This window comes from Podarcis vaucheri (genome assembly GCF_965113315.1).
Source record: "Podarcis vaucheri genome assembly, chromosome: 2".
In the NCBI taxonomy this organism is placed as follows: Eukaryota; Metazoa; Chordata; class Lepidosauria; order Squamata; family Lacertidae; genus Podarcis; species Podarcis vaucheri.
The window spans coordinates 112,714,195-112,738,369 of record NC_138760.1 but is presented as its reverse complement, the minus strand read 5'-3'; the positions used below and the strand labels follow the sequence as shown (position 1 = coordinate 112,738,369).

The 24,175-nt window shown below is 46.1% G+C and overlaps 1 protein-coding gene across 1 annotated transcript in view; it reads right to left on the bottom strand.

The window, feature by feature from the left end:
- GABBR1 (gamma-aminobutyric acid type B receptor subunit 1) overlaps positions 1 to 24,175 on the bottom strand; it is a 172,705-nt gene that overhangs the window by 123,894 nt on the left and 24,636 nt on the right. Inside the window, exon 2 of the mRNA XM_082209305.1 lies at positions 5,991 to 6,070. Coding sequence (XP_082065431.1) covers positions 5,991 to 6,008 — 18 coding nt within the window. The 5' untranslated portion in view covers positions 6,009 to 6,070. The remainder of the gene's footprint in view (positions 1 to 5,990; positions 6,071 to 24,175) is intronic.

Genomic DNA, 24,175 nt, shown 5'->3' with positions numbered 1-24,175 from the left:
AGAGACAGTCTTTAAATCACAAAATCAGGCAGTTTCTGGTGTTTGCGTGTTCCCCTCTATCACACAGAATAAGTGCTGCTGTTTTTACCCACACACCCATACCTTTTGAAACATTAAAAGAGTTTCATTTGAAACAAGAGAAAAGGTCATTAAAAGAGTTTCATTGGTATACCAGAGCAGGCCCCCTGAACAATTTGTGTCACTCAGAAATGCCATTCCTTTCTATTCTTATGTAGAAAAAAGATCAAGTTTTTAAATAAAATGGTGAATTTGTAGTATCCCTTTCTTGTTAGATTAGGTCCAAAAACTTACAGTAGAACTACAGGTGATTCTGGCAGATGTATTTGCTAAGAATGCCTAAATAGTAATATGGGGGCATGGGAAGGTCCGAAGGTGTTTCACTCTTTCTTTTTTATTTTAGCATTGTTTATTAAATATTCCAATATACAGTGTTAAAACCAGGAATGGGGGGGGGCAGTTAAACGACTCCCCAAAAATCCCAAGTCCCCCCCACAGCCTCAAACTAAGGCCAGGACAATCATCTTCTTTGGCGATCACTCGTAGCCGAGTAAGATTGTCTTCCATAAACACGGTTTTAACAGTGAGTCCGTAAGTGACTGTGGAGGCCAATTCTGGACCGTTTACACAAGCACCATACATAGACAACAGCAAAGAGACTCAGAAAAGCAGTGTAGCAGTCGGCGGGTGCCATGGATCATACTGTTTCCTCTGACCATCCAATACAGTGGTACCTCGGGTTACAGACGCTTCAGGTACAGACGCTTCAGGTTACAGACTCCGCTAACCCAGAAATAGTACCTCGGGTTAAGAACTTTACCTCAGGATGTGGCAGAAATGACTGGCAGAATCCGAGACCAGGGAGAAGAGTCGGTGGAAGAAGATTGGAAAAAATTTAAAGGCTATTTACAGAAATACTGTAAAATTAATGGATGTTAAAAGGACGTTGGACTGAAAATAAGTGGTGTTAGTAATAAGATTAATAAGAATATGTAAATTTGGATTGGTAATGATGGAAATTATATTTTTATCATAGTTTAAGATGTTGAATAAGGTTAAGTGACAGAGGGCAAGAACTTGCTGAACTAAATATTTGAATTGGAATACAAAAAAGGGAGGTGTGAGGAGGTCAAGAAACTAGTGAACAAAGTATAAATATTTGGAGGTATAATTTTTCTTTTCTCTTGTTTTGGGGGTGGGTTTATTGGTTTTTGTTATGATTTGTTTTATTTTCTTAACTGTCTTTTTGTTGAATATGTGCTTTGTTTTCTATTCTTTCTTATCTTTGTAATTTTCTCTGTTTTATGTATTTTATGTTTAAAACCTGTTTAAAATTTGGTTATGAAATTTAATAAATATTATATATATAAAAAAAGAACTTTACCTCAGGATGAGAACAGAAATAGCGTGGTGGCGGCAGCAGGAGGCGCCATTAGCTAAAGTGGTACCTCATGTTAAGAACGGTTTCAAGTTAAGAACAGACCTCCAGAACGAATTAAGTTCTTAACCCGAGGTACCACTGTACTGTATAGAAAACTGTAGAAGCTTCACAAATCATCACCAAAATTCAATGTTTTGACCAATTTCCTTGGCTCCAAGGGCTAATGGCTCCTCTGGAAGAGAGGAGTCCAGGGCTCCCTCTGCCTCCATGATCCCTTAAGCATAAGGTCACATACTCCTTGCCCCTCCAATAAGGCGTGAACTTAGCCTCACAACAGGAGGCAAGAGGCAATCAAGGGCAGCACATGCCCCAGGCAGAAATCCATCGGGATGGTGGATTGAATCCCGATATGTTCAAAGGAAGAGCGCAGGAAAGGCTTGCAGCTAGGGGGATGTGTAAATACTTTTATTGTTCTACGCCAAACGTTCCTACTTTGGGACATATTTGTGATGTATCGAGGATGCTGTTGAAAAATGTAGTACAATCATATCTCGGGTTACAGACGCTTCAGGTTGCACATTTTGGGGTTGTGCACCTCGCCGAACCCGGAAGTCCCCGGGGTTACTTCCAGGCTTCGGCACTTGCGCATGCGCGGAAACACTAAATCGTGCTTTGTGCATGCACCAAAGTGCCGAAGTGCAACCAGCATGTGTGCAGGCGCAGTGCTGCGGGTTGCGAACGTGCCTCCTGCTTGGATCACGTTCGCGACCCAAGCGTCCACTGTATGGGAAATGGGGAGAGGTCTTAAAAGTTCACGCGGGGGTTTTCCTACTCTCTCTGTGTCTGCAACAAATAAAGACCACTGTTTTGCTTCTATAACTTGGCTGGAGACTGACCGGAGAGACCCGCGGGGCAGTGGGAGTAAATCTCTGCACCCTAGGATTTTTTCCTTATCATCTGGAATACAATGAATCCACACAAATGTTTGCTTTGTGTATTAACCCTTCCTTCTACCTACGAGTTCTCCTCTATACCCCCCATGCCCCTTCTCCCCCCCTCCTCCCAAAAACCCTGGGCTCATTTCCATACTTAAAGCCAGCTGGGGTTAATGGGGGGGGACATTCCTAGGAGGGGTGGTTGAGAAAATTGGGGGGACTGCAGCTGCTGGGTGACCTTGGGCTAGTCACACTTCTCTGAAGTCTCTCAGCCCCACTCACCTCACAGAGTGTTTGTTGTGGGGGAGGAAGGGAAAGGAGATTGTTAGCCGTTTGGAGACTCCTTCGGGTAGTGATAAAGCGGGATATCAAATCCAAACTCTTCTTCTTCTTTGGAGTCACTGTGCAAGGGGCTTTGCAGGCCCCTTTCAACAGCTGTTCAGAGGTGCCTGCAAAGCTCTCTTCATCCAAGCTCAACCATCACTTGCCCCACACATGGCATTGGGTGTAGTGTGGGTTGGTGGGGCCAAATGGGGAGGCCCGGCGGGTCTAAGTAAGAAAGCTCTCCACCCCTGATCTACATGAACTCATTTCTTTTTGGCCGGGCAAGACCTCAATTTTCCATTCTCCTGGATAGGAAACTCAGAAGCAGCGTTTAGATATCACTCATTAAGATCTCAAACCATTATTGGTGGTTGACATTGTTATAAGAATTTTAAGGTCTTAGATATGTAATAAATGTTCATAAATGTACCAAGCAAACACGTACATAAATATATAAACCAGTGTTTCCCAACCGGTGTTCCGTGGCACACTACTGTGCCGTGAGACGCTGGCTGGTGTGCCGTGGGAGGGAGGCGGGCGAGTCGGGCGGTGAGAGGCGGCGGCGGCGAGGATCCGCACCAAGCCGGGGGCGGCTCCGCGGTGGTGGTGCCGAGCGGCGGGGCAGCGCGTGCAAAAGGGAGGAGCGCGAGACAGCGGAGGAGGAGGAGGCCGGCATGTCCGGGCAGCAGCAGCAACAACAGCAGCAGCAACTCCCGGCGACGGCTCCTCAAGCCCCGCCGCCGCCCCCTCCTCCGCCCGCTATCGCCGCCGCCACCACAACAGCCGCCGCCGCCTCAGTTGCCGCCGTCCCTCAGTCCCTCGCTCTGCTGCCTCCTCCCACCCCCAAAGCTTGGAGGTTCCCCGGCAAGGGGGAGGGGAAAAACTTTCACTTTCGTGCGTCCCTCCCGGCGTGACGCTGCGCGCTGACGTCACGGGGCGGGGATTTAATGGTGGTGTGCCGCGATATTTTTTTCATTAAACAGGTGTGCCGTTGCCCAAAAAAGGTTGGGAAACACTGATATAAACCACCTGTCTTGGCTGGTGGTCTTGAGCTACACCCCTTCTGTGATGTACGTATGATGTTTCTAGGGGGTGGTCTTGAACTCCAGGGCGGGCAATTTAGAATGTCTATATAAGGACTATATGGAAATGGTGGAAATGACTGGCATAATCCGAGACCAGGGAGAAGAAATATTGTAAAATTTTTGAATGCTGATGACATTGAAATGAATTGAAGGGGTTCTAGCAACAAGGTAAAATGTAAGATGGGATTGATAATAGATAAACTAATAGGATATGAATTTGCTGAACCAATTCTTAAAAGGGATACAAAAAAGGGAGGCGTGAGGAAGTCAGGAAAATAAGTTAACTAAAGATGAGAAATCAAAAAAGAGGGAGTTTTGTTTTCTTTTATATGTGTTTTTTCTTCTTTTTGTGTTTAATGTTTGTATTTTTGTATTTTGTAATTTTGTATTTTTCTGTTTTTGTATTTTTCTGAACTTTTCTATTGATAAAACTTAATAAAATATTAATGAAAAAAATAGAATGTCTATATAAGGGCGGGCACACCTTTGTTTGGGGTCCTCCTCCTTCTCCTGCGTGTGAGGGGAGCAACCCTGTTGCAACAGTTTAATAAAGATCAGGCTTACTAGCTGCTTTGCTTCTCAATATTCTCTGGTTGGCCTCAGTTATTCTCTCCTATCAATGGAGAACCTGCAAAGGACTCTACAAGGGCTCTTGGGTACCCCATAGGGGAATAAGGGCAGATTTCCATTTATTACAACATCTGTTTGAAAATGGAGGATAGGGCTATTGATGGCAGTCGGCCAAAGGCAGCAAAGCTTCTGAATACCAGTTGCTGGAAACTGCAGCATGAGAGAAGGCTCTTGCACTCTGGTCCCACTTGTCTATTTCCCACAGGTTGGCCACTTTGAGAAGAAGGATGCCAGACTGCATGAACCATTGGCCTGATCCAACAGGCTCTTGTGTTACATTAAAATATATCAGTAATTGGGAGTGGACCTTAACCACGCACAGCTTTAAAGTAGAGAATAACCCACCAACAGCATGTGTTGCTAAGGGATGTGGGTGGTGCTGTGGGTTAAACCACAGAGCCTAGGACTTGTCGATCAGAAGGCTGGTGGTTCAAATACCTGCGAGGGGGTGAGCGCCCGTTGCTCGGTCCCTGCTCCTGCCAACCTAGCAGTTCAAAAGCACGTCAAAGTGCAAGTAGATAAATAGGTACCACTCCAGTGGGAAGGTAAACGGTGTTTCCGTGCACTGCTCTGGTTCGCCAGAAGCAGCTTAGTCATGCTGGCCACATGACCCAGAAGCTGTACGCCGGCTCCCTTGGCCAATAAAGTGAGATGAGCGCCGCAACCCCAGAGTCGTCCACGACGACAGTCAGGGGTCCCTTTACCTTTACCTTTACCACCAACAGCATACAAATCAATATGGCTAACCTGATTCAAAAACATCCACCCACCCCACTCACACATGAAAACAAAGTTCACCACAGCCAACCACAAATGAACACCCACACGCTTGGTCAACCCCAACCTCTCCCACCACCAAAGGATCACAAGTGAACAGCAAAGAACCTGCACAAGCAACGCTGACACCAAACCCTACATATAGTAAGTGTAGTGGTTGGGAGTTACTCGTGCGTAATCCTGCCCCGTTTGAGCATTGGATTGCCTGGTTAAACCCTCCGGACTGCACAGCCCATCTCAGCGTGGCTGCCCTTAGTCACTCGTAGAATCTGACTGTGGGCGTTTCTTAAAGCGCTGCCAACATAAGAGTTGTTTGACGCCCAATTGTCTCCACCTCTCATTGCGCGGAAGTCTCCTGCGCAGGGTGGGCGTGGGCAGCGGGGTGCCTGGGCTCTCCTCACTCACTTCCAGCGAAGAGTCCTGGAGCCCCTGCACCTCCCTGTCCCATTGCTCTCCTGGATCCCTGGTGTTACACTCATTCTCTTCCCCTTCTTCCCAGCTGAGTCTCCCTCTAGCTCTGGGACCTTTTCCTGCAGAATCAGAGACCCTCTCCTTCTCCCGTGCCTCTGATGGCAGTTCCCTGACAGTAAGTAAAATAGAAACATCGCCAACCGATCTCACCCCACCCATCTTCCCCACCCACCTCTTTCCCCCTTTTCTTCCTAATGTCTCAACACATGAAACTGATTTGTAAAAATGTTACATGGGGGGGGGGCGGAATATGAGAGAGAGACATTGCAAACACTTTTGTAAATCAAGAAAATCTTGAATAAATAATAAAAAAGCAGAGAATAACCTTTCCATGCTCATGTTGACACATTAGCCATAGATTCCGCCTACCTTTCTCTTTGGGATCATATCTCCCCAGACACGCTGGTGGGATGTTCCAGTCCCAGGTCTTCTTGTGTTTCCTCTCCAGCCTTGATGGGATAAAGAGGGATGGGGAGATTTGCTATTAATTCTAAGGTTAACCTCCTCCCCAGGTCACAAATTCTGGTCGGGGAAATATAAGAACAGTGCACTTTTGCAGGAGGACAGAGTTCACTCATTCAGTTTTAAAGTGGGCAGGGATTGAGTGTAAAGAATTCAGTAGATATTTGTGCAGGTTTGAGAACCAGGACTAAGAATCTTCTCTCCAAACACAGAGCTTCACTGACTTCAGTACCCACAGGTATGACTGACCTGTGGCTCTCCTAATTTTGTTGGATGCCAGCTCCCCATCAGCCCTAGAGCCAGTATGGCCAACAGTCGAGGATGATGGGAGCTGTAGTCCACCCATTCAGCAGGTTCTCAAGCACAGGCAATGTCTCCTCTGCTTTACCAGGGAGAAGCTGGAGGGTACCATAAAATTCCTATCACAGTACCTACACACATGGGTGTCAAAATGCACATGCATGGCTACAAAATGTGCCTCTTGATCCTTTTCTGCCCATGCCCCAGAGCCGCTTCTCTGAGTGGTTAACGTTGCAGGATGTTGCGGCTTTCCTGTAATAAATGCTTGTTCTGCTTAATGGCTAGGACAATAAAAACGAGCCGAGCTGAATTACAAGTGCTCCGGAACATCCACTGTGAGAATAAACATTCTCTGGAACCAGCCATATATAACAACCCCCTAACACCCCCTCCTGCAGTTTCAGCTGCCAGACCAGGAGAGCCCATTGCAGAGACAGTATTTCGGGTCTTGTGTAATGACCCTTGGTATGACGAGAGGTGTTATAACGTCCCTGTTTGCTTCTGTGGAAATGGTGGCACAGGGTACATGGCTTCCAGTGGGAAAGCAGCAGCTCCTAGAAGGACCCTGATCTCAGCCCATGGATGCCTCTGACATGGAATAGTGGTTAGAGTGTTGGACTAGGACCTGGGAGACCAGGGTTCAAATCCCCACACAGCCACAAAGCAAGCTGACTGTTCTTGAACGTTGGGACTCGCTATTATAATAATATAATAATTTATTATTTGTACCCCGCCCATCTGGCTTGTTTCCCCAGCCACTCTGGGTGGCTTCCAGCAAAGATTAAAAATACATTAAAGTGTCACACATTAAAAACTTCCCTGAACAGGGCTGCCTTCAGATGTCTTCTGAATTTCAGGTAGTTTATCTCTTTGACATCTGATGGGAGGGCGTTCCACAAGGCAGGCGCCACTGCTGAGAAGGCCCTCTCCCTGGTTCCCTGTAACTTCACTTCTCGCAGTGAGGGAACCGCCAGAAGGCCCTCGGAGGTGGACCTCAGTGTCCAGGCAGAACGATGGGGGTGGAGACGCTCCTTCAGGTATACTGGACCGAGGCCTGTCTTTGCCTGCAGGGGAAGTCTGTAACTCACTGAAGGTGAGAACCAATGGCTACCCTCACCTGGCTTAGCTGGCTAGTCAAAGCTGTTCCCAGGGTGTGGCCACTGTCACATGCTGACAGCTTCTAGAAGCCACAGGTGAGAGCTGAGTGCAGGGTGGGGGACCAAACTACCCCACAAGGAACACGATGTGTCCCCCCATCAGAGGTACTCCCCCTCTCATGACACCCCATACACCCCACAGCCAGATATGACTTGCTAGCATTTCAGACAGGTGTTGTTTCCAGTCCTATCTGAAGATGCTGGGGCAAGGCCTTTGGGGCGCAAGCATATGCCCAGCCACTGAGCTATGGTGCTCAAAGGAAGAATGAAGAGGAAAGTCTTTCTGTTCTGGCTTATTCAGATTCTCACACGGCCTCTTGGTTCTGAGTTGAAATGAGGGTCTCCCTTAATCGGATTGAAGGGCCTCAGAAATAGAAATTCCAGCATGCTGTTATCAAATCCACTGTTACAAGACGGGCAAGGCCATAAGCAGGCAGACAAACAAAGCAACTGTTATGAGACAGGGAAGGCTGTAGCAGGCAGACAAACAAAGAATGAGTAAATTAAGAAGTGTTAACCTTCAAAGGGAGAAACATGGAATGTTAGAGCCTGATTGGATAAGAATATAAAGTCTCACTCTCTGTTTTTTTGTACGGTCTATAAAAAGTGGGCGCACCTTGTCTGGGGTGTGCAGATTGCCAACTTATTGCTCTGTACCTTTGTTCTGCATATGCATAAATCCTGTTGAATCCTGCAAGGTTGGTTGCCACTTCGTGTGAATCTGTGCTCCGGGGACCCAATAGCAGATATGGAAAATGTCCAACAGGATTGCATTTCTTTTCGGGAACCTCAGCGGCAGCCCAACCGGAAGCCGTATCTGTGTGGAGGACCTCACCCAAAAGGGAAGCTTGGAGGAAGCGGATGGGTGGAAGGATTTTGCTTTTTGGAGAGCTCAGTCATGAGGAAGGAATTGGCACGCTCCCCGAAGACTGGAAAAGGGCAAGTGCGGCGCCTGCATCTTTGCACGCAGATATACTCACACAGGAAGGCGGCAAACCTGGGAAATTACAGCTCTCTTAGCTCAACTTCTGCACCTTGGTGTACATTAGCGGAAATGAAAACACAATTAAGGGGCAATCCACATCCAATTGGAGTCAATAGCAGAGCCCCCATTGATTTTGATGGAGCCGGGCTGCAACCTTAATGTATCAGCACTCAGAGAAAATGGAGAGATTACGAGCCAGCCAGCATGGCTTTATTAAGCACAAATCATTCATGCCAGAAACCCTACTTTCCTTCTTAAAGCTGGTTTCAAAAGACAAAGCAAACGCAGCTGGACTCTTCACTTAGACCCACGAGGGCACCCTGAAAAAGAAGGTGGAGCAACATGGGAAAGGGCTGTGGCTCAGAGGCAGAGAACCTCCTTTTGCAGGCAGGAGGGCCAAAGTCAAATCCCTGGCATCTTCAGGAAAGAATCCTGCAAACCCTCCAAGGGTCCCTATCTTCCAGGGACAGTCCCGGATTTACAGAAGCCGTACCAGTTCCTGGATTTCCCGATTTTCCTTTTTTTATATAGTTTTTGCTGGTTTTTATTTATTTATTTCAAAACCAAAAAAAATGACAAACATCAAATTCAAATTCCATATTCATTTTCTAACATAAGCCTGTTACATAGGTAAAGGTAAAGGGACCCCTGACCATTAGGTCCAGTCGTGGCCGACTCTGGGGTTGTGGCGCTCATCTCGCTTTACTGGCCAAGGGAGCCGGCATACAGCTTCCGGGTCATGTGGCCAGCATGACTAAGCTGCTTCTGGCAAACCAGAGCAGCGCACGGAAACACCGTTTACCTTCCCGCCGGAGTGGTACCTATTTATCTACTTGCACTTTAAGTTGCTTTCGAACTGCTAGGTTGGCAGGAGCAGGGACTGAGCAATGGGAGCTCACCCTGTCACGGGGATTCGAATCACCAACCTTCTGATCGGCAAGCCCTAGGCTCTGTGGTTTAACCCACAGCGCCACCCGTGTCCTTTCAAAGGGAAGCCTGTTACATAGATTACCTAAATTAAAATATATGTAATTGCTCTAGGCTTCCCTTTGCTGTATGTAAATACAACACAATTAACAAATTATATTATAAATGATATTATAGGTTCCCATATACCCCCCACTCCCCTTCACCCATGTGTGATCTCAATATTTTACTTCTTCCGTCTTGTTGTGTTGTTACAATTTAATAATTATTCAATTGATTCTATTATTATTTTCTTGCTTACCCCTGCACCTTTTACACATTCTCTATTAATATTTCAATTCTGGAACCACGTTTTTTCATGTATTCCTTCACTCTGTCCCACTCTCTAAATATTCTATGATTTGAGTGGCCTCTAATAATTGCCATCAATTTTGCCATTTCTACAAACTCGCAGTTTGTTTTGCCATTCTAATAGTGATGGGATTTTCTCCCCTTCCAGTTTTTTTGCAATCAATATTCTGGCTATATTTCCCGCTTTTCCTTAGGACATCCCTATATTCATTAGAGAAAGGTTGGAGGGTATAGTAGGATGTCCCTATTTTCATTGGAGAAAGGTTGGAGGGTATGGAAGGTGTGCAACCCCCGAGTTAAGGAGATAAGTAACCATGCGACCTTTAGAAGACATCTGAAGGCTGCCCTATACTTTTTTATGTTAAATGATATATTATGTTTTTATAAGTGTTGGAAGCCACCCAAAATCACTGGGGCAACCCAGTCAGATGGGTTGGTTGTTGTTGTTGAATAAGACATCCCTATTTTCATCGTAGAAATGTTGGAGGGTACAGTGGTACCTCGGGTTACAGACGCTTCAGGTTACAGACTCCGCTAACCCAGAAATATTACCTCGGGTTAAGAACTTTGCTTCAGGATGAGAACAGAAATTGTGCAGCGGTGGCGCAGCAGCAGCAGTGGGAGGCCCCATTAGCTAAAGTGGTACCTCAGGTTAAGAACAGTTTCAGGTTACGAACGGACCTCCGGAACGAATTCAGTTCTGAACCCGAGGTACCACTACCTAGGTTCCTGTGGACTAAACAACAACGCAGTGGTGGCTATGAAACCGTCTCTGTGTGGGAAACGGGCACACTCACTCACTCACTCACTCACTCACTCAAAGTAGCCCATCAATTTAACTCAGTGGCGTAGCGTGGGGGTGCAGGGGGGGCCGGCCGCACCGGGCGCAACATCTGGGGGTTAGGGGGCGCAAATCCACGGGTTAGGGGGCGCAAATTACTTGCCTTGCCCCGGGTGCTGACAACCCACGCTACGCCACTGATTTAACTTAAATGAACGTGCTGTTCTGTAGGGAGAAAGGCTGGTCCCAGTGCTACTTAGAATCACCAGGAATGACTTGATTGATTGACACAGCGCACGTATCAAAGCCTTTAAGCAGCGCAGAGTTGTACTGCAGACTCCATGAAGCTGGAAGTTGGAAGATTCGGGACAGGTTAAAAAAGAGAGAAAGGGCTTCTTCATGCGTAGTTGAACTATGGAACAACAGGAGGCAGGGACGGCCACCAACTTAGATGGTTTTAAAAGAGGACAAAAACCGCAGCAGAAGAGAGTGTCCTTGCAGGCTGCCCACAGCCATCAACTTTAGCTACTGTGAGAACAGGATGTGGGACTAGATGGGCCTGATCCGGCAACCTATCAGGTGGGTGCCAATGCCGGTCTAAGAGAACAATGGAGGAGCTCGTTATGTACTGATGTTCTCACCCTGGGCCAGCAGGGGGATACTGTAGATAGTTATGCAAATAAGGGATCGAAAGTGACGTTCACTGATTGGATAGTTTTAGAAAGTTGCTACAGTTACGTTGTACTGGAGCTCTATATAAGCAGGCTGACTTAACCCTTCAGTTCAGTTCTGTCCTGGCCTGTGAATAAACAAGAGCTGTTTGAAGAATCGCTGTGTCGTCTGATATGTTCACCCACAACTTAACAGAGCTCATGTTGAGTTTCAGACTCCAGTGCCTCTTTTTATGGAAAAATAGCACTGGGAAGTACTGTAAACATTTTAGAGAACAGACTAAAGGAAAACTTGAGATGATTTCAGTCAACTGGTGATGTTGGTAGTAAACAGCAAAAGAGAAATGTAAAAAGATTCATATTAATAGCAGCCCTTCTTTGAAAGTTTTAAGATTTCCTGTTGTTTAAGAGACACAAAGTTCCCAGAAGAAGAAGTAGGGGGTGGGGAGGAATTAAGGCGCTTAGGCACTTACATTAGTTTTACAGTTCTGTGTACTTTGTTGCGCATGCATTATTGACGGTGGTGGACTAAAATCATACGCTAATAAGACTGATGAGGCCTTATTGATTCATAAAGTGCACCACTTATGGCATTAAGCAAATCCCATAATACTAATCCAGAAGTCAATTAGCGCATAGAGAGTCTATAGGCAGGGACGCCGAAATGCTATTATGATGTTTGGAAGCTAGGATCTTGGGGGCATAACCCATAATAATGGGATCATAGGACTAAAGGAGTCTAGACATCTCCGTGCTAAAGGGTGCCTGGTAAGTGGTCTGGATCCCACTTGGAACAGTCATAGCCTCCCCAAAAGAATTATGGGAGCCACGGGGTACCAACTTGAATAATTTTAGTGGGGGCGCAAAGGGACCCCTGCCCCTAGGAGTTGGCTCCTATGATGGGAGCTGCAGTTTCTTGAGAGTGCTGAGGGTTCAAAGGAGGCCTCTATTTCCCCAAAAAAACACAGGGCCCCCATTTCAGAGCCTTTCTTCTTCATAGAGAACTCTGGGAATTGAAACTCTTCGAAGGGAATATATTTGTCTCCTCACAACTCTCGGCACCCATAACAAACTAAAGTTCTCAGGATTCTTTAAAAGGAAGTTGCGGCCATTTTAAAGTGGCACAACAGTGTACAGTGGTACCTTGGGTTACATACACTTCAGGTTACAGACTCCGCTAACCCAGAAATAGTACCTCAGGTTAAGAACTTTGCTTCAGGATGAGAACAGAAATCGTGCTCCAGCAGCACGGCGGCAGCAGGAGGCCCCATTAGCTAAAGTGGTGCTTCAGGTTAAGAACAGTTTCAGGTTAAGAACGGACCTCCAGAAGGAATTAAGTACTTAACCTGAGGTACCACTGTACAATCGTACCTTGGAAGTCGAATGGAATCCGTTCCAGAAGTCCGTTTGACTTCCAAAACGTTCGAAAACCAAAGCGCGGCTTCTGATTGGCTGCAGGAAGCTCCTGCAGCCAATCGGAAGCCGTAGAATCCCCGTTGGACATTCGGCTTCCCAAAATAGTTCGCAAACCAGAACAGTCACTTCCGGGTCTGTGATGTTCGGGAGCCAAAATGTTTGGGCACTAAGCTGTTCGAATTCCAAGGCACGTCTGTATTAACCATACGGTGTGAACCCCACTCCCTCTCACACACAAACAAAACACCCTGCATTTAATTGAATGCAACTAACCACGCTCTGGGCTCTCCAAACCTCTCGCACCGCCAACAAAAAGAAACAAACAGATAAATAAAGAGCCTATCCTCGCAACACTGACAACAAAAACTATGCACATACACTAACAAAAGAATGAAAAATCACTACCCTCCTTCCTCGGTGTATCACACCAAATTTAACTGGCCTGTAATAATAATTTAATAATAATTTATTATTTATACCCCGCCTATCTGGCTGAGTTTCCCCAGCCACTCTGGGCAGCTCCCAGTCGAGTGTTCAATACAGCATTGAATATTAAAAACTTCCCTAAACAGGGCTGCCTTCAGATGTCTTTAAAAATAAGATAGCTGCTTATTTCCTTGACATCTGGTGGGAGGGCGTTCCACAGGGTAGGCACCACTACTGAGAAGGCCCTCTGCCTGGTTCCCTGTAACCTCACTTCTCGCAGCGAGGGAACCACCAGAAGACCCTTGGCGCTGGACCTCAGTGTCCGGGCTGAACGATGGGGATGGAGATGCTCCTTCAGATATACTGGGCCGAGGCCGTTTAGGGCTTTAAAGGTCAACACCAACACTTTGAATTGTGCTCGGAAATGTATTGGGAGTCAATGCAGATCTCTCAGGACCGGTGTTATGTGTAGAAAGGACTACGAATTTAAACAGAAAATCCTTTAATAAAAACATCTATCTATCTATCTATCTACCTACCTACCTACCTACCTACCTACCTACCGTATTTTTTGCACCATAACACTCACTTTTTTCCTCCTAAAAAGTAAGGGGAAATGTCTGTGCGTGTTATGGAGGGAATGCCTACGGGTGGCATACCTACGGATTTTCCTCCTCTAAAAACTACGTGCGTGTTATGGTCGGGTGCGTTTTATAGAGCGAAAAATACGGTATCTATCTATCTGTCTAAAGCTGTATGGTGTGAATGTGGCCATAATGTTGGAGCCAAGCACAACTGGATTACCAGATCTCTACCTGGTTGAAGACCACAAGCAGCCGTCTATAAATTGCCCCAAGAACTCTGAAGAGAGAGCTGGCTATGAGAATATTTTATTTTATTTCTACATTTATTGACCGCCCATTAACTGCGTTCTCAGAGGCCGTTCAATAAAACAAAACAAAAAGAACCAGTGAAATACGCAACGATAAAAAAAAGTTAGAACAATAACGCCAACACAAGTATCCTTTAAAAACAAAAAACAAAATCCAATGCAATCAGCAAGAAAATAATAATAATTCTAAAAGAGCATTTAAAACCTAGCAAAAAAAAGGACTAAGATGCACTATAACATGATTCAGGAACCTACAGCATCTGGGCTAGATGCGGCCCTTGAAGACTCCCCATCTGGCCCTCGGTGCCTCCCCTCCCTGGTCCCTCCTGCTACTGCTGCTTGGCTTCTATGTTATCTGTGGAGAGAGGAGGGGAAGCAGCACATTGCAGAAGCTGGTGCCCTATCCAGATTGGGACACTGGCGTGGGTGGTAGATGAGATTGGATAAAGTAAAAGTATAGGGAACCCTGACCATTAGGTCCAGTCGTGGCCGACTCTGGGGTTGTGGCGCTCATCTCGCTTTACTGGCCAAGGGAGCCGGCGTACAGCTTCCGGGTCATGTGGCCAGCATGACTAAGCCGCTTCTGGCGAACCAGAGCAGCACACAGAAACGCCGTTTACCTTCCTGCCAGAGCAGTAGCTATTTATCTACTTGCACTTCGATGTGCTTTTGAACTGCTAGGTTGGCAGGAGCAGGGACCGAGCAATGGGAGCTCACCCCGTCGCAGGGATTCGAACTGCCGACCTTCTGATCGGCAAGTCCTAGGCTCTGTGGTTTAACCCACAGCGCCACCCGTGTCCACTTTGTGTCAAATCAGGGGGGCCCAGATGAGCAATCTGCATTGCCCAAAATGGAAATGGATCTTTCCCTCTTTCTTTCTTTCTTTCTTTCTTTCTTTCTTTCTTTCTTTCTTTGTAACGGATATTGCTTGGTTTTCTCTCCCCCATACCAATGTATTTGTAACCTGTTCCAATGAATATAATAAAACCCAGAGCAGGGAACAATAAAATAAAGTAGGGTTACCAGACGTCTCCGGTTCCCGGGGGCGGTCCCCGGATTTGCAGATCTGTCCCTGGACAAATTCCATCCCCGGAATATCCCCAGATTTGCAAATCTGTCCCCAGAAAACATGGCAGCAGCAGCCTCAGCAGCCCAGAGCCAGCCTGATAGCGCAGTTGGCTGTGGCTGGCTTCAGGAGCTGCTTGCTGCCGTGGCACCTGCCAGTTTTCCTCACTGGAAGTCCCCATATGATGTGTTTCGCACAAGACACATCATATGGGGACTTCTGGGAGGCAAACTGGCGGGTGCCACAGCAGCAAGCAGCTCCTGAAGCCAGCCAGAGCCAACTGCGCTACCAGGCTGGCTCTGGGCTGCTGACGGCCGCTGCTGAAGGGGAACCAGGGAAGTCCGGCGGTACAGATCTCCTGCCCCCTTTGTTTTGACTGATCGGAGGAGGCTCGGGAGTCATTGGTGGGTGGCTGTTGCCCAGTTTTTTTAAAATTCATTGCATTTATGTTTCACAGGGTGCGAAAGAAGGGCTTTGCACCTTTATACAATATGCATGTGTGCTTGGGCCCAGGGTCTTTTGCCTCACCATCCCCACTACTGATGCCCTGTTGCTACTCAGCTTCAAAAAAAAAAAAAAAAAAAAAAAGTGTCCCTGGATTCATTGAAAAAAATCTGGTAACCATAAAATAAAGTATTAATAGAAATATGAGCATTCAGGATAGTTACAAGAAAGCACTTCTTCACAAAGCATATGGCTAAACTATGGGACTCACTCCCACAAAAAGCAGTTTGGATTTGGATTTGGATTTGGGTTTGGATTTGGATTTGGATTTGGATTTGATATCCTGCTTTATCCCTACCCTAAGCTGTGGGTTAAACCACAGAGCCTAGGACTTGCCGATCAGAAGGTCGGCGGTTCGAATCCCCGCGCCGGGGTGAGCTCCCGTTGCTCAGTCCCTGCTCCTGCCAACCTAGCAGTTTGAAAGCACGTCAAAGTGCAAGTAGATAAATAGGTACCGCTCCGGCGGGAAGGTAAACGGCGTTTCCGTGCGCTGCTCTGGTTCATAGAATCGTAGAGTTGGAATAGACCACAAGGGCCATCAAGTCCAACCCCCTGCCAAGCAGGAAACACCATCAGAGCACTCCTGACATATGGTTGTCAAGCCTCTGCTTAAAGACCTCCAAAGTAGGAGACTCCACCACACTCCTTGGCAGCAAATTCCACTGTCAAACAGCTCTTACTGTCAGGAAGTTCTTCCTAATGTTTAGGTGGAATCTTCTTTCTTGTAGTTTGCATCCATTGCTCCGTGTCCGCTTCTCTGGAGCAGCAGAAAACAACCTTTCTCCCTCCTCTATATGACATCCTTTTATATATTTGAACATGGCTAACATATCACCCCTTAACCTCCTCTTCTCCAGGCTAAACATGCCCAACTCCCTTAGCCGTTCCTCATAAGGCATCGTTTCCAGGCCTTTGACCATTTTGGTTGCCCTCCTCTGGACACGTTCCAGTTTGTCAGTGTCCTTCTTGAACTGTGGTGCCCAGAACTGGACACAGTACTCCAGGTGAGGTCTGACCAGAGCAGAATACAGTGGCACTATTACTTCCCTTGATCTAGATGCTATACTCCTATTGATGCAGCCCAGAATTGCATTGGCTTTTTTAGCTGCCGCGTCACACTGTTGGCTCATGTCAAGTTTGTGGTCAACCAAGACTCCTAGATCCTTTTCACATGTACTGCTCTCAAGCCAGGTGTCCCCCATCTTGTATTTGTGCCTCTCCTTTTTTTTGCCCAAGTGCAATACTTTACATTTCTCCCTGTTAAAGTTCATCTTGTTTGTTTTGGCCCAGTTCTCTAATCTGTCAAGGTTGTTTTGAAGTGTGATCCTGTCCTCTGGGGTGTTAGCCACCCCTCCCAGTTTGGTGTCATCTGCAAATTTGATCAGGATGCCCTTGAGTCCATCATCCAAGTCGTTGATAAAGATGTTGAATAAGTCCGGGCCCAAGACAGAACCCTGTGGCACCCCACTAGTCACTCTTCTCCAGGATGAAGAGGAACCATTGATGAGCACCCTTTGGGTTCGGTCAGTCAGCCAGTTACAAATCCACTGAGTGGTAGCATAGTCAAGTCCGCATTTTACCAGCTTCTTTACAAGAATATCATGGGGCACCTTGTCAAATGCCTTGCTGAAATCAAGGTAGGCTACATCCACTGCGTTCCCTTCATCTACCAGGCTTGTAATTCTGTCAAAAAACGAGATCAGGTTAGTCTGACATGACTTATTTTTCAGAAATCCATGCTGACTATTGGTAATCACAGCATTCCTTTCTAGGTGCTCACAGACTGTTTGCTTAATGATCTGCTCCAGAATCTTCCCTGGTATTGATGTCATACTGACTGGGCGATAATTATTTGGGTCCTCTCTTTCCCCCTTTTTGAAAATAGGGACAACATTTGCCCTCCTCCAGTCTGCCGGGACTTCGCCTGTTCTCCAGGAATTCTCAAAGATGACTGCCAGTGGTTCTGAGATCACATCTGCCAGTTCTTTTAGTACTCTTGGATGCAGTTCATCTGGCCCTGGAGACTTGAATACATCTAAACTAGCCAAGTATTCTTGTACTATCTCCTTAGTTATTCTGGGCTGTTTCCTTTGCTGAATCATTTGCTCCAAATTCTTCAGGTCGGGCATTGTTTTCTTTATTGGAGAAGACTGAGGCAAAGAAGGCATTGAGGAGTTCAGCCCTTTCTGTGTCCCCTGTTTGCATTTTACCATCTTCTCCTCTGAGTGACCCCAATGTTTCTTTGTTCTTCCTTTTGCTACGGACATGCCCATAAAAGCCTTTTTTGTTGCTATAAAAGCCTTTTTTGTTGTGGGGGAGGAAGGGAAAGGAGAATGTTAGCCGCTTTGAGACTCCTTAAAGGGAGTGAAAGGCGGGATATCAAATCCAAACTCTTCTTCTTCTTCTTCTTCTTTTTTGTTCGCCAGAAGCAGCTTAGTCATGCTGGCCACATGACCCGGAAACTGTACGCCGGCTCCCTCGGCCAGTAAAGCGAGATAAGTGCCGCAACCCCAGAGTCTGTCATGACTGGACCTAATGGTCAGGGGTCCCTTTACCTAAGGAGTCTCAAACCGGATAACAATCTCCTTTCCCTTCCTCCCCCACAACAAACACTCTGTGAGGTGAGTGAGGCTGAGAGACTTCAGAGAAGTGTGACTAGCCCAAGGTCACCCAGCAGCTGCATGTGGAAGAGCGGGGAAGCAAACCCGGTTCACCAGATTACAAGTCTAACGCTCTTAACCACACCACCACACTGGCTCCCAGTGACAGCTACCAACTTCGATGGCTTTCCTCCCCCTTTTAAATAACTTTTTATTGGGTGAAGGATCCTGAGAACAATAAATAATACAAATACATAGACCAGCTTTTCTCATGTAATTTGTATAACACCAAAATATCATTAAAATTTTGCAGTAGTATATGCGGCATATGGTTCGTTATTATTGGTCAATGTGCAACTTCTTGGCTTGTGAATTGGTTTAAATAAAAACAGAAACAAAGGGGAAATGGAATAGAGCAGAGTTACCAGATCCCATTCGATATTGCAGAGCCAAACTCCTAATTGAGAGTCCTTGTGGTTGTGTTTAGGTGAAGCATGACTAATAGCCATTTTTCCTCTTATGTTACCATTGGAACAATATAAAGTGTTGGTATATTGATGGACGTGGGAGGGGAGTTCAAAGTGAAGATAATAAAATTAGACGTTTAAATTTAAATTTAGATCAACCAGACTGAGCCAAGTGCTGATGGGTGAGATTGTTTATTTTCTGGAATACTGGCATATGGTATTAAATTAAACCACACTGGGGTAAAGCCATCTTTCTTGATCTGTCCACATGTCAACTGTAGTTTATTTGTTAATCTGGGCTGTTTCCCAAACCGTTCTGTACCAATTGTCTACCATCATGCCAGAAAGGTTTGTCCAGTGACTTGTGTCTCATCACTTGTAATAAATGGTTTCTTAATTTTTTATTATATATATCCAGATTATTGTCTTGAAATAAAGCTAATTTTGGTTCAACTTTTAATTGTTGTTTTTTGCTAGTTTCTTGGAATATCAAATTCCAGAAAGGCTGGATTACTGTACATTCCCACCACATATGGAGATATATACCTGGTGTGGGGGCAAGGCAGTCCCTCCAACAACATGGTGAGGCACCAGGATGAATCACTGCCAGCTTCTTAGAGGGTAGGTACCACCTGTATATGAGTTTTGTAGTTTAATTCTCTCTTGCTCGCTGAACTAGAGTTAAATGGGGCTTTTGTCCAAAAGCTATTCCATTGTCCTGGTTCAAGTTCATAGCCAAAATAACATTTCCACTGATGTTTAATAGGGTCAGGTGAACCAACCAATGCCCCAGGTAGAATTTTACAGATTGTGGATGTTATACCCGGGTCTTGTCCTTCTGTGGATACTACAAGTCTTTCAAATGGGGCTAGTGGTAACTGGGTTAGCCAAAATAGTGTGGCTTTAGTGGAGCAGCAGCCAAGGGAGTTGTCAGTTTCCTAGTTTAGCCCATATTTCTTGGCCTTGATAATGGTGTGTTTCTGTTATAAAAGTCACGAAACCGGTATAAACCTTTTGCCTTCCATCCAGCCACATCAGATTATCACGAACTGTTGTGAAATAGTGTGTCAGAGACCAGGCTGAGGAGTCCTGCTCTGATGAGGAATGGTGGGAGCCTACCAACCAGTGTGGTGTAGTGGTTCAGAGCGGTGGACTCGTAATCTGGGGAACCGGGTTCGCGTCCCCACTCCTCCACATGCAGCTGCTGGGTGACCTTGGGCCAGTCACACTTCTCTGAAGTCTCTCAGCCTCACTTACCTTACAGAGTGTTTGTTGTGGGGGAGGAAGGAAAAGGAGAATGTTAGCCACTTTGAGACTCCTTAGGATACTGATAAAGCAGGATATCAAATCCAAACTCCTCCTCTTCTTCTTCTTCTCCCCCTTCTCCTGGTCAGGATCCTGAATTTTCCCAGGAGCAGCAGAGCAATATAGATTTGGAACAGTGGTTTGCAGAGGGGCATAGTTCTGAACACAAAAGTTGGGACGAACTGGGGGTGAACAACAAAGTGAAGAAGAACTGGAAGAGAGAGAGCTAACAGACTCTCTCTCACTGGAAAGCGTCCAGCCTATCAGTCCAAGGTCACGTATAGCAGACAAGGTGGCTACACAAAAGGCACAGTGGTTGCGAGATCAGATTGCAAGACGAGGATGCGACTAGAGGGGAAGTGAGTGGAAGCCTTAATTGGGAGCACCGTCGTTCCTAAAATGGATGCTTTGTTCTTTCGCTGTGATCATTACAGACTCTTTAAATGGTAAGCAACTCTTTTTGCTTTGTCCTGCTTATCTACGGCCAAGGGGGGGGGGGGGGGAGAGAAGCTGAGCTGCCAAAGCCTGACATAGTGAGTGGAAGGCACCAGTGGGGACAACACTACTGGAGTCAGAATTCCTGCCTTCTCTTTCTAGGCATTAAACATGGTTTGCGTGAATCTGTTTTGAACTTGTAGGCAGGTTCTAAATTTCTGATTTAGTATGCTGAAGTTGGTATTCCCTTGATTAGTTCTATTTCCATTTGGACCCACTGGAAATCATTTAAAATAAAAGGGGTGGCATGTCTTACTTGGTTAGCAATGAAATATAACTCCAGGTTAGGGCATAGCTGTCAACTTACAGATTTGAAAATAAGTGACCAGCAGCCTCGAAAATAAGGGATCAGCAGCCAAAATAAGGGATTTTCCAGGCACAGGTATGTTCAACTTTTGAGCCCCTCCAAGCCAAAGGCAGAAAGCCTAGCCAGCAGCCAAACGAAGCCTCAAGCGGTGGTTCCCACAGTGCAGCAACCCGGCAAAGGGGATGCAGCAAGGAAAACCACTGACACCTCTCCGCTGGGAAGCGCTGAGCAAAGGCAAGTCCCCAGGCAACACGGCCGACTTGATCACCACCAGGCATGCAAGTTGATCTTAGACTCCTTATTGGGTGAGCAACGCAGCCAAGCAACACAGTTGGAGCCTTCCTCCTCCCTGGCCAGCAGGGAGGGAGGGAGAAGAGCTGCTTCCTTTGAAACCTGGGAAATTTAAGGGACATCATCAGTAACGGACAGCAGCGGGACACGGCGCTGGGATAAGGGAGTTTCCCACCAAATAAGGGATAGTTGACAGCTATGGGTTAGGGATGCCTCTACCTCCTTCCATTGTGAGGAAGCTCCAGGAGCTTGGTGGCTGACGTTTGGTGGGGGAACAGAAAACCAGGAGGAATGATGGCCTTATAAAAGGGTAAAAGAGTATTGGGAAATGATTCACAATGAATTGAAAAAAAAATGTTTAAAAGTCATTTCCCCAAAAAAAAACAGAGTTCTTTCTGTTGGGGATAATTCAGACTGAAATTCCCAGGTGTCAAAAAAGGTTATTTATGTATGCAACAACTGCAGCCCGTGTTTCGTTAGCACAAAAGTGGAAAACGATTGTTAGGATTTGCTGAAATAACTTTTGAAATTGGGATGTAGAAAGGGGAGGTATGGGGAAGTCGATGAAGTAAGGTTTAAGGAAAAAAAGGATATGAAATTATACATGTTTGTGTGTTTGTTTGTTTGTTTGTTTGTTTGTTTGTTTGTTTATGTCTATCAAAACTTTGTAAAACCAATAAAAATTTTATATATAAAAAAAACAAAAGTGGAAAACGAGCGCGGTCCCAACCAGAGAAGAATGGCAACTTAAGTTGACAGAATATGTGCAGCTTTGCAGACTTAACACTTAGAATAAGAGAGCAAGAAAAACATACATTTAGAGAAGATTGAAAATGTTTATTGAACATATGGGAAATAATTGTGAGCAGCTGAAAACGCTGGCAGCATTAAGACAAATTCAACAGTGTAAACAAGTTTTGATGGATGCAATAATGGAATACTGAATGGTATCATTTTTGTAAAAAGCAGGGATTTATGATATGTAAAGTGTACCATGGAAAGAGAAGAAGGGAAGTCACTGATCTCTTAAGATGAGAAATGAGTATTTTAAATTTTAAGACAAAAAAATTATTAAAAATGATACACAGAGAAAACCAGGAGGAATGGAACAGAAAACCACTAGAACTTGTAGACATCCAATGTTTGAGGACCCAGGGCAGATAAAAGAAAGCACTTCTCCATGCAATGAATAGTTAAACTATGGAACTCACTCCTGCAGGAGGCAATGACAGCCACCAAATTTAAAAGGCAGCTTTAAAAGAGAACTGGAGAAATTCCTGGTGGTAAAGGCTGAAACTCAACATCAAAATAACGAAGATCATGGCCACTGGTCCCATCACCTTCTGGCAAATATAAGGAGAAGAAATGGAGGCAGTGAGAGAGTTTACTTTCTTGGGCTCCATGATCACTGCAGATGGTGACAGCAGTCACGAAATTAAAAGACGCCTGCTTCTTGGGAGAAAAGCAATGACGAACCTAGAAAGCATCTTAAAAAGCAGAGACATCACCTTGCCAACAAAGGTCCGTATAGTTAAAGCTATGGTTTTCCCAGTAGTGATGTATGGAAGTGAAAGAAGGCTGATTGCCGAAGAATTGATGCTTTGGAATTATGGTGCTGGAGGAGACTCCTGAGAGTCCCATGGACTGCAAGAAGATCAAACCTCTCCATTCTGAAGGAAATCAGCCCTGAATGCTCAGTGGAAGGGCAGATCATGAAGCTGAGCCTCCAATACTTTGGCCACCTCATGAGAAGAGAAGACTCCCTGGAAAAGACCCTGATGCTGGGAAAGATGGAGGGCACAAGGGGATGACAGAGGATGAGATGGTTGGACAGTGTTCTCGAAGCTACAAACATGAGTCTGACCAAACTGCGGGAGGCAGTGGAAGACAGGAGTGCCTCGCTTGCTCTGGTCCATGGGGTCACGAAGAGGAAGAGTCGGACACGACTAAATGACTAAACAACAACAACAAAGGCTATCAGCAGCTACTAGCCATGACAGCTATGCTCTAACTCCACAAGCAGAGAAGGCAGTGCTCCTGAATGCCACTGGCTGGAACCGCAGGAGGGGAAAGGGCTCTTGCACTCGAGTAGTCCTTGCTGGTTTTCCACAGGCATCTAGGGAACAGGATGCTGCACAAGCTGGGTCATTGGCCTGATCCAGAAGGCTCTTTTTATGTTCTTGCACTCTTTAAACCAAGGGTCAGCAATCTTTTTCAGGAGGGGGCTGGTCCACTGTCCCTTAAACCTTGTGGGGGGGCCGGACTATTTTTTTTGGGGGGGGAGGGAATGAACAAATTCCTATGCTCCACAATAAAAGGACACGTTCTAATGTAAAAACACGCTGATTCCCGGACCATCTGTGGGCTGGATTGAGAAGGTGATTGGGCTGGATCCGGCCCCCGGGCCTTAGTTTGCCTACCCATGCTTTAAAGAAGAAGAAGAAGAGGAGGAGGAGGAGTTTGGATTCGATACCCCGCTTTATCACTACCCGAAGTAGTCTCAAAGCAGCTCACATTCTCCTTTCCCTTCCTCCCCACAACAAACACTCTGTGAGGTGAGTGGGGCTGAGAGACTTCAGAGAAGTGTGACTGGCCCAAGGTCACCCAGCAGCTGCATGTGGAGGAGCAGAGACGCGAACCCGGTTCACCAGATTACGAGTCTACCGCTCTGAACCACACCACCACACTGGCACACTGAATGAAATGTGCTGGCTTCAGCAGTACAGTGGTAGCTCGGGTTACAGACGCTTCAGGTTACAGAGGCTTCAGGTTACGGACTCCGCTAACCCAGAAATATTACCTCGGGTCAAGAACTTTGCTTCAGGATGAGAACAGAAATCGTGCGGCGGTGGCGCGGTGGCAGTGGGAGGCCCCATTAGCTAAAGTGGTACCTCAGGTTAAGAACAGTTTCAGGTTAAGAACAGATCTCCAGAATGACTTAAGTTCTTAACCCAAGGTACCACTGTATAGCATTTGGTGTTTTCGTATCCGGGACCTACCGAAGATGCATTTAGGAACCTATTTTTAATTCCGTTATACCATATGTTGTTAATGCTGCCACTGTGCGACCCAGCTTACATCAGGCCACAGCCTAGTAGTGGATCCTGACCCGCCAGCTGAAAACCAGCCGAGCCAGCAGACATATTCTCAA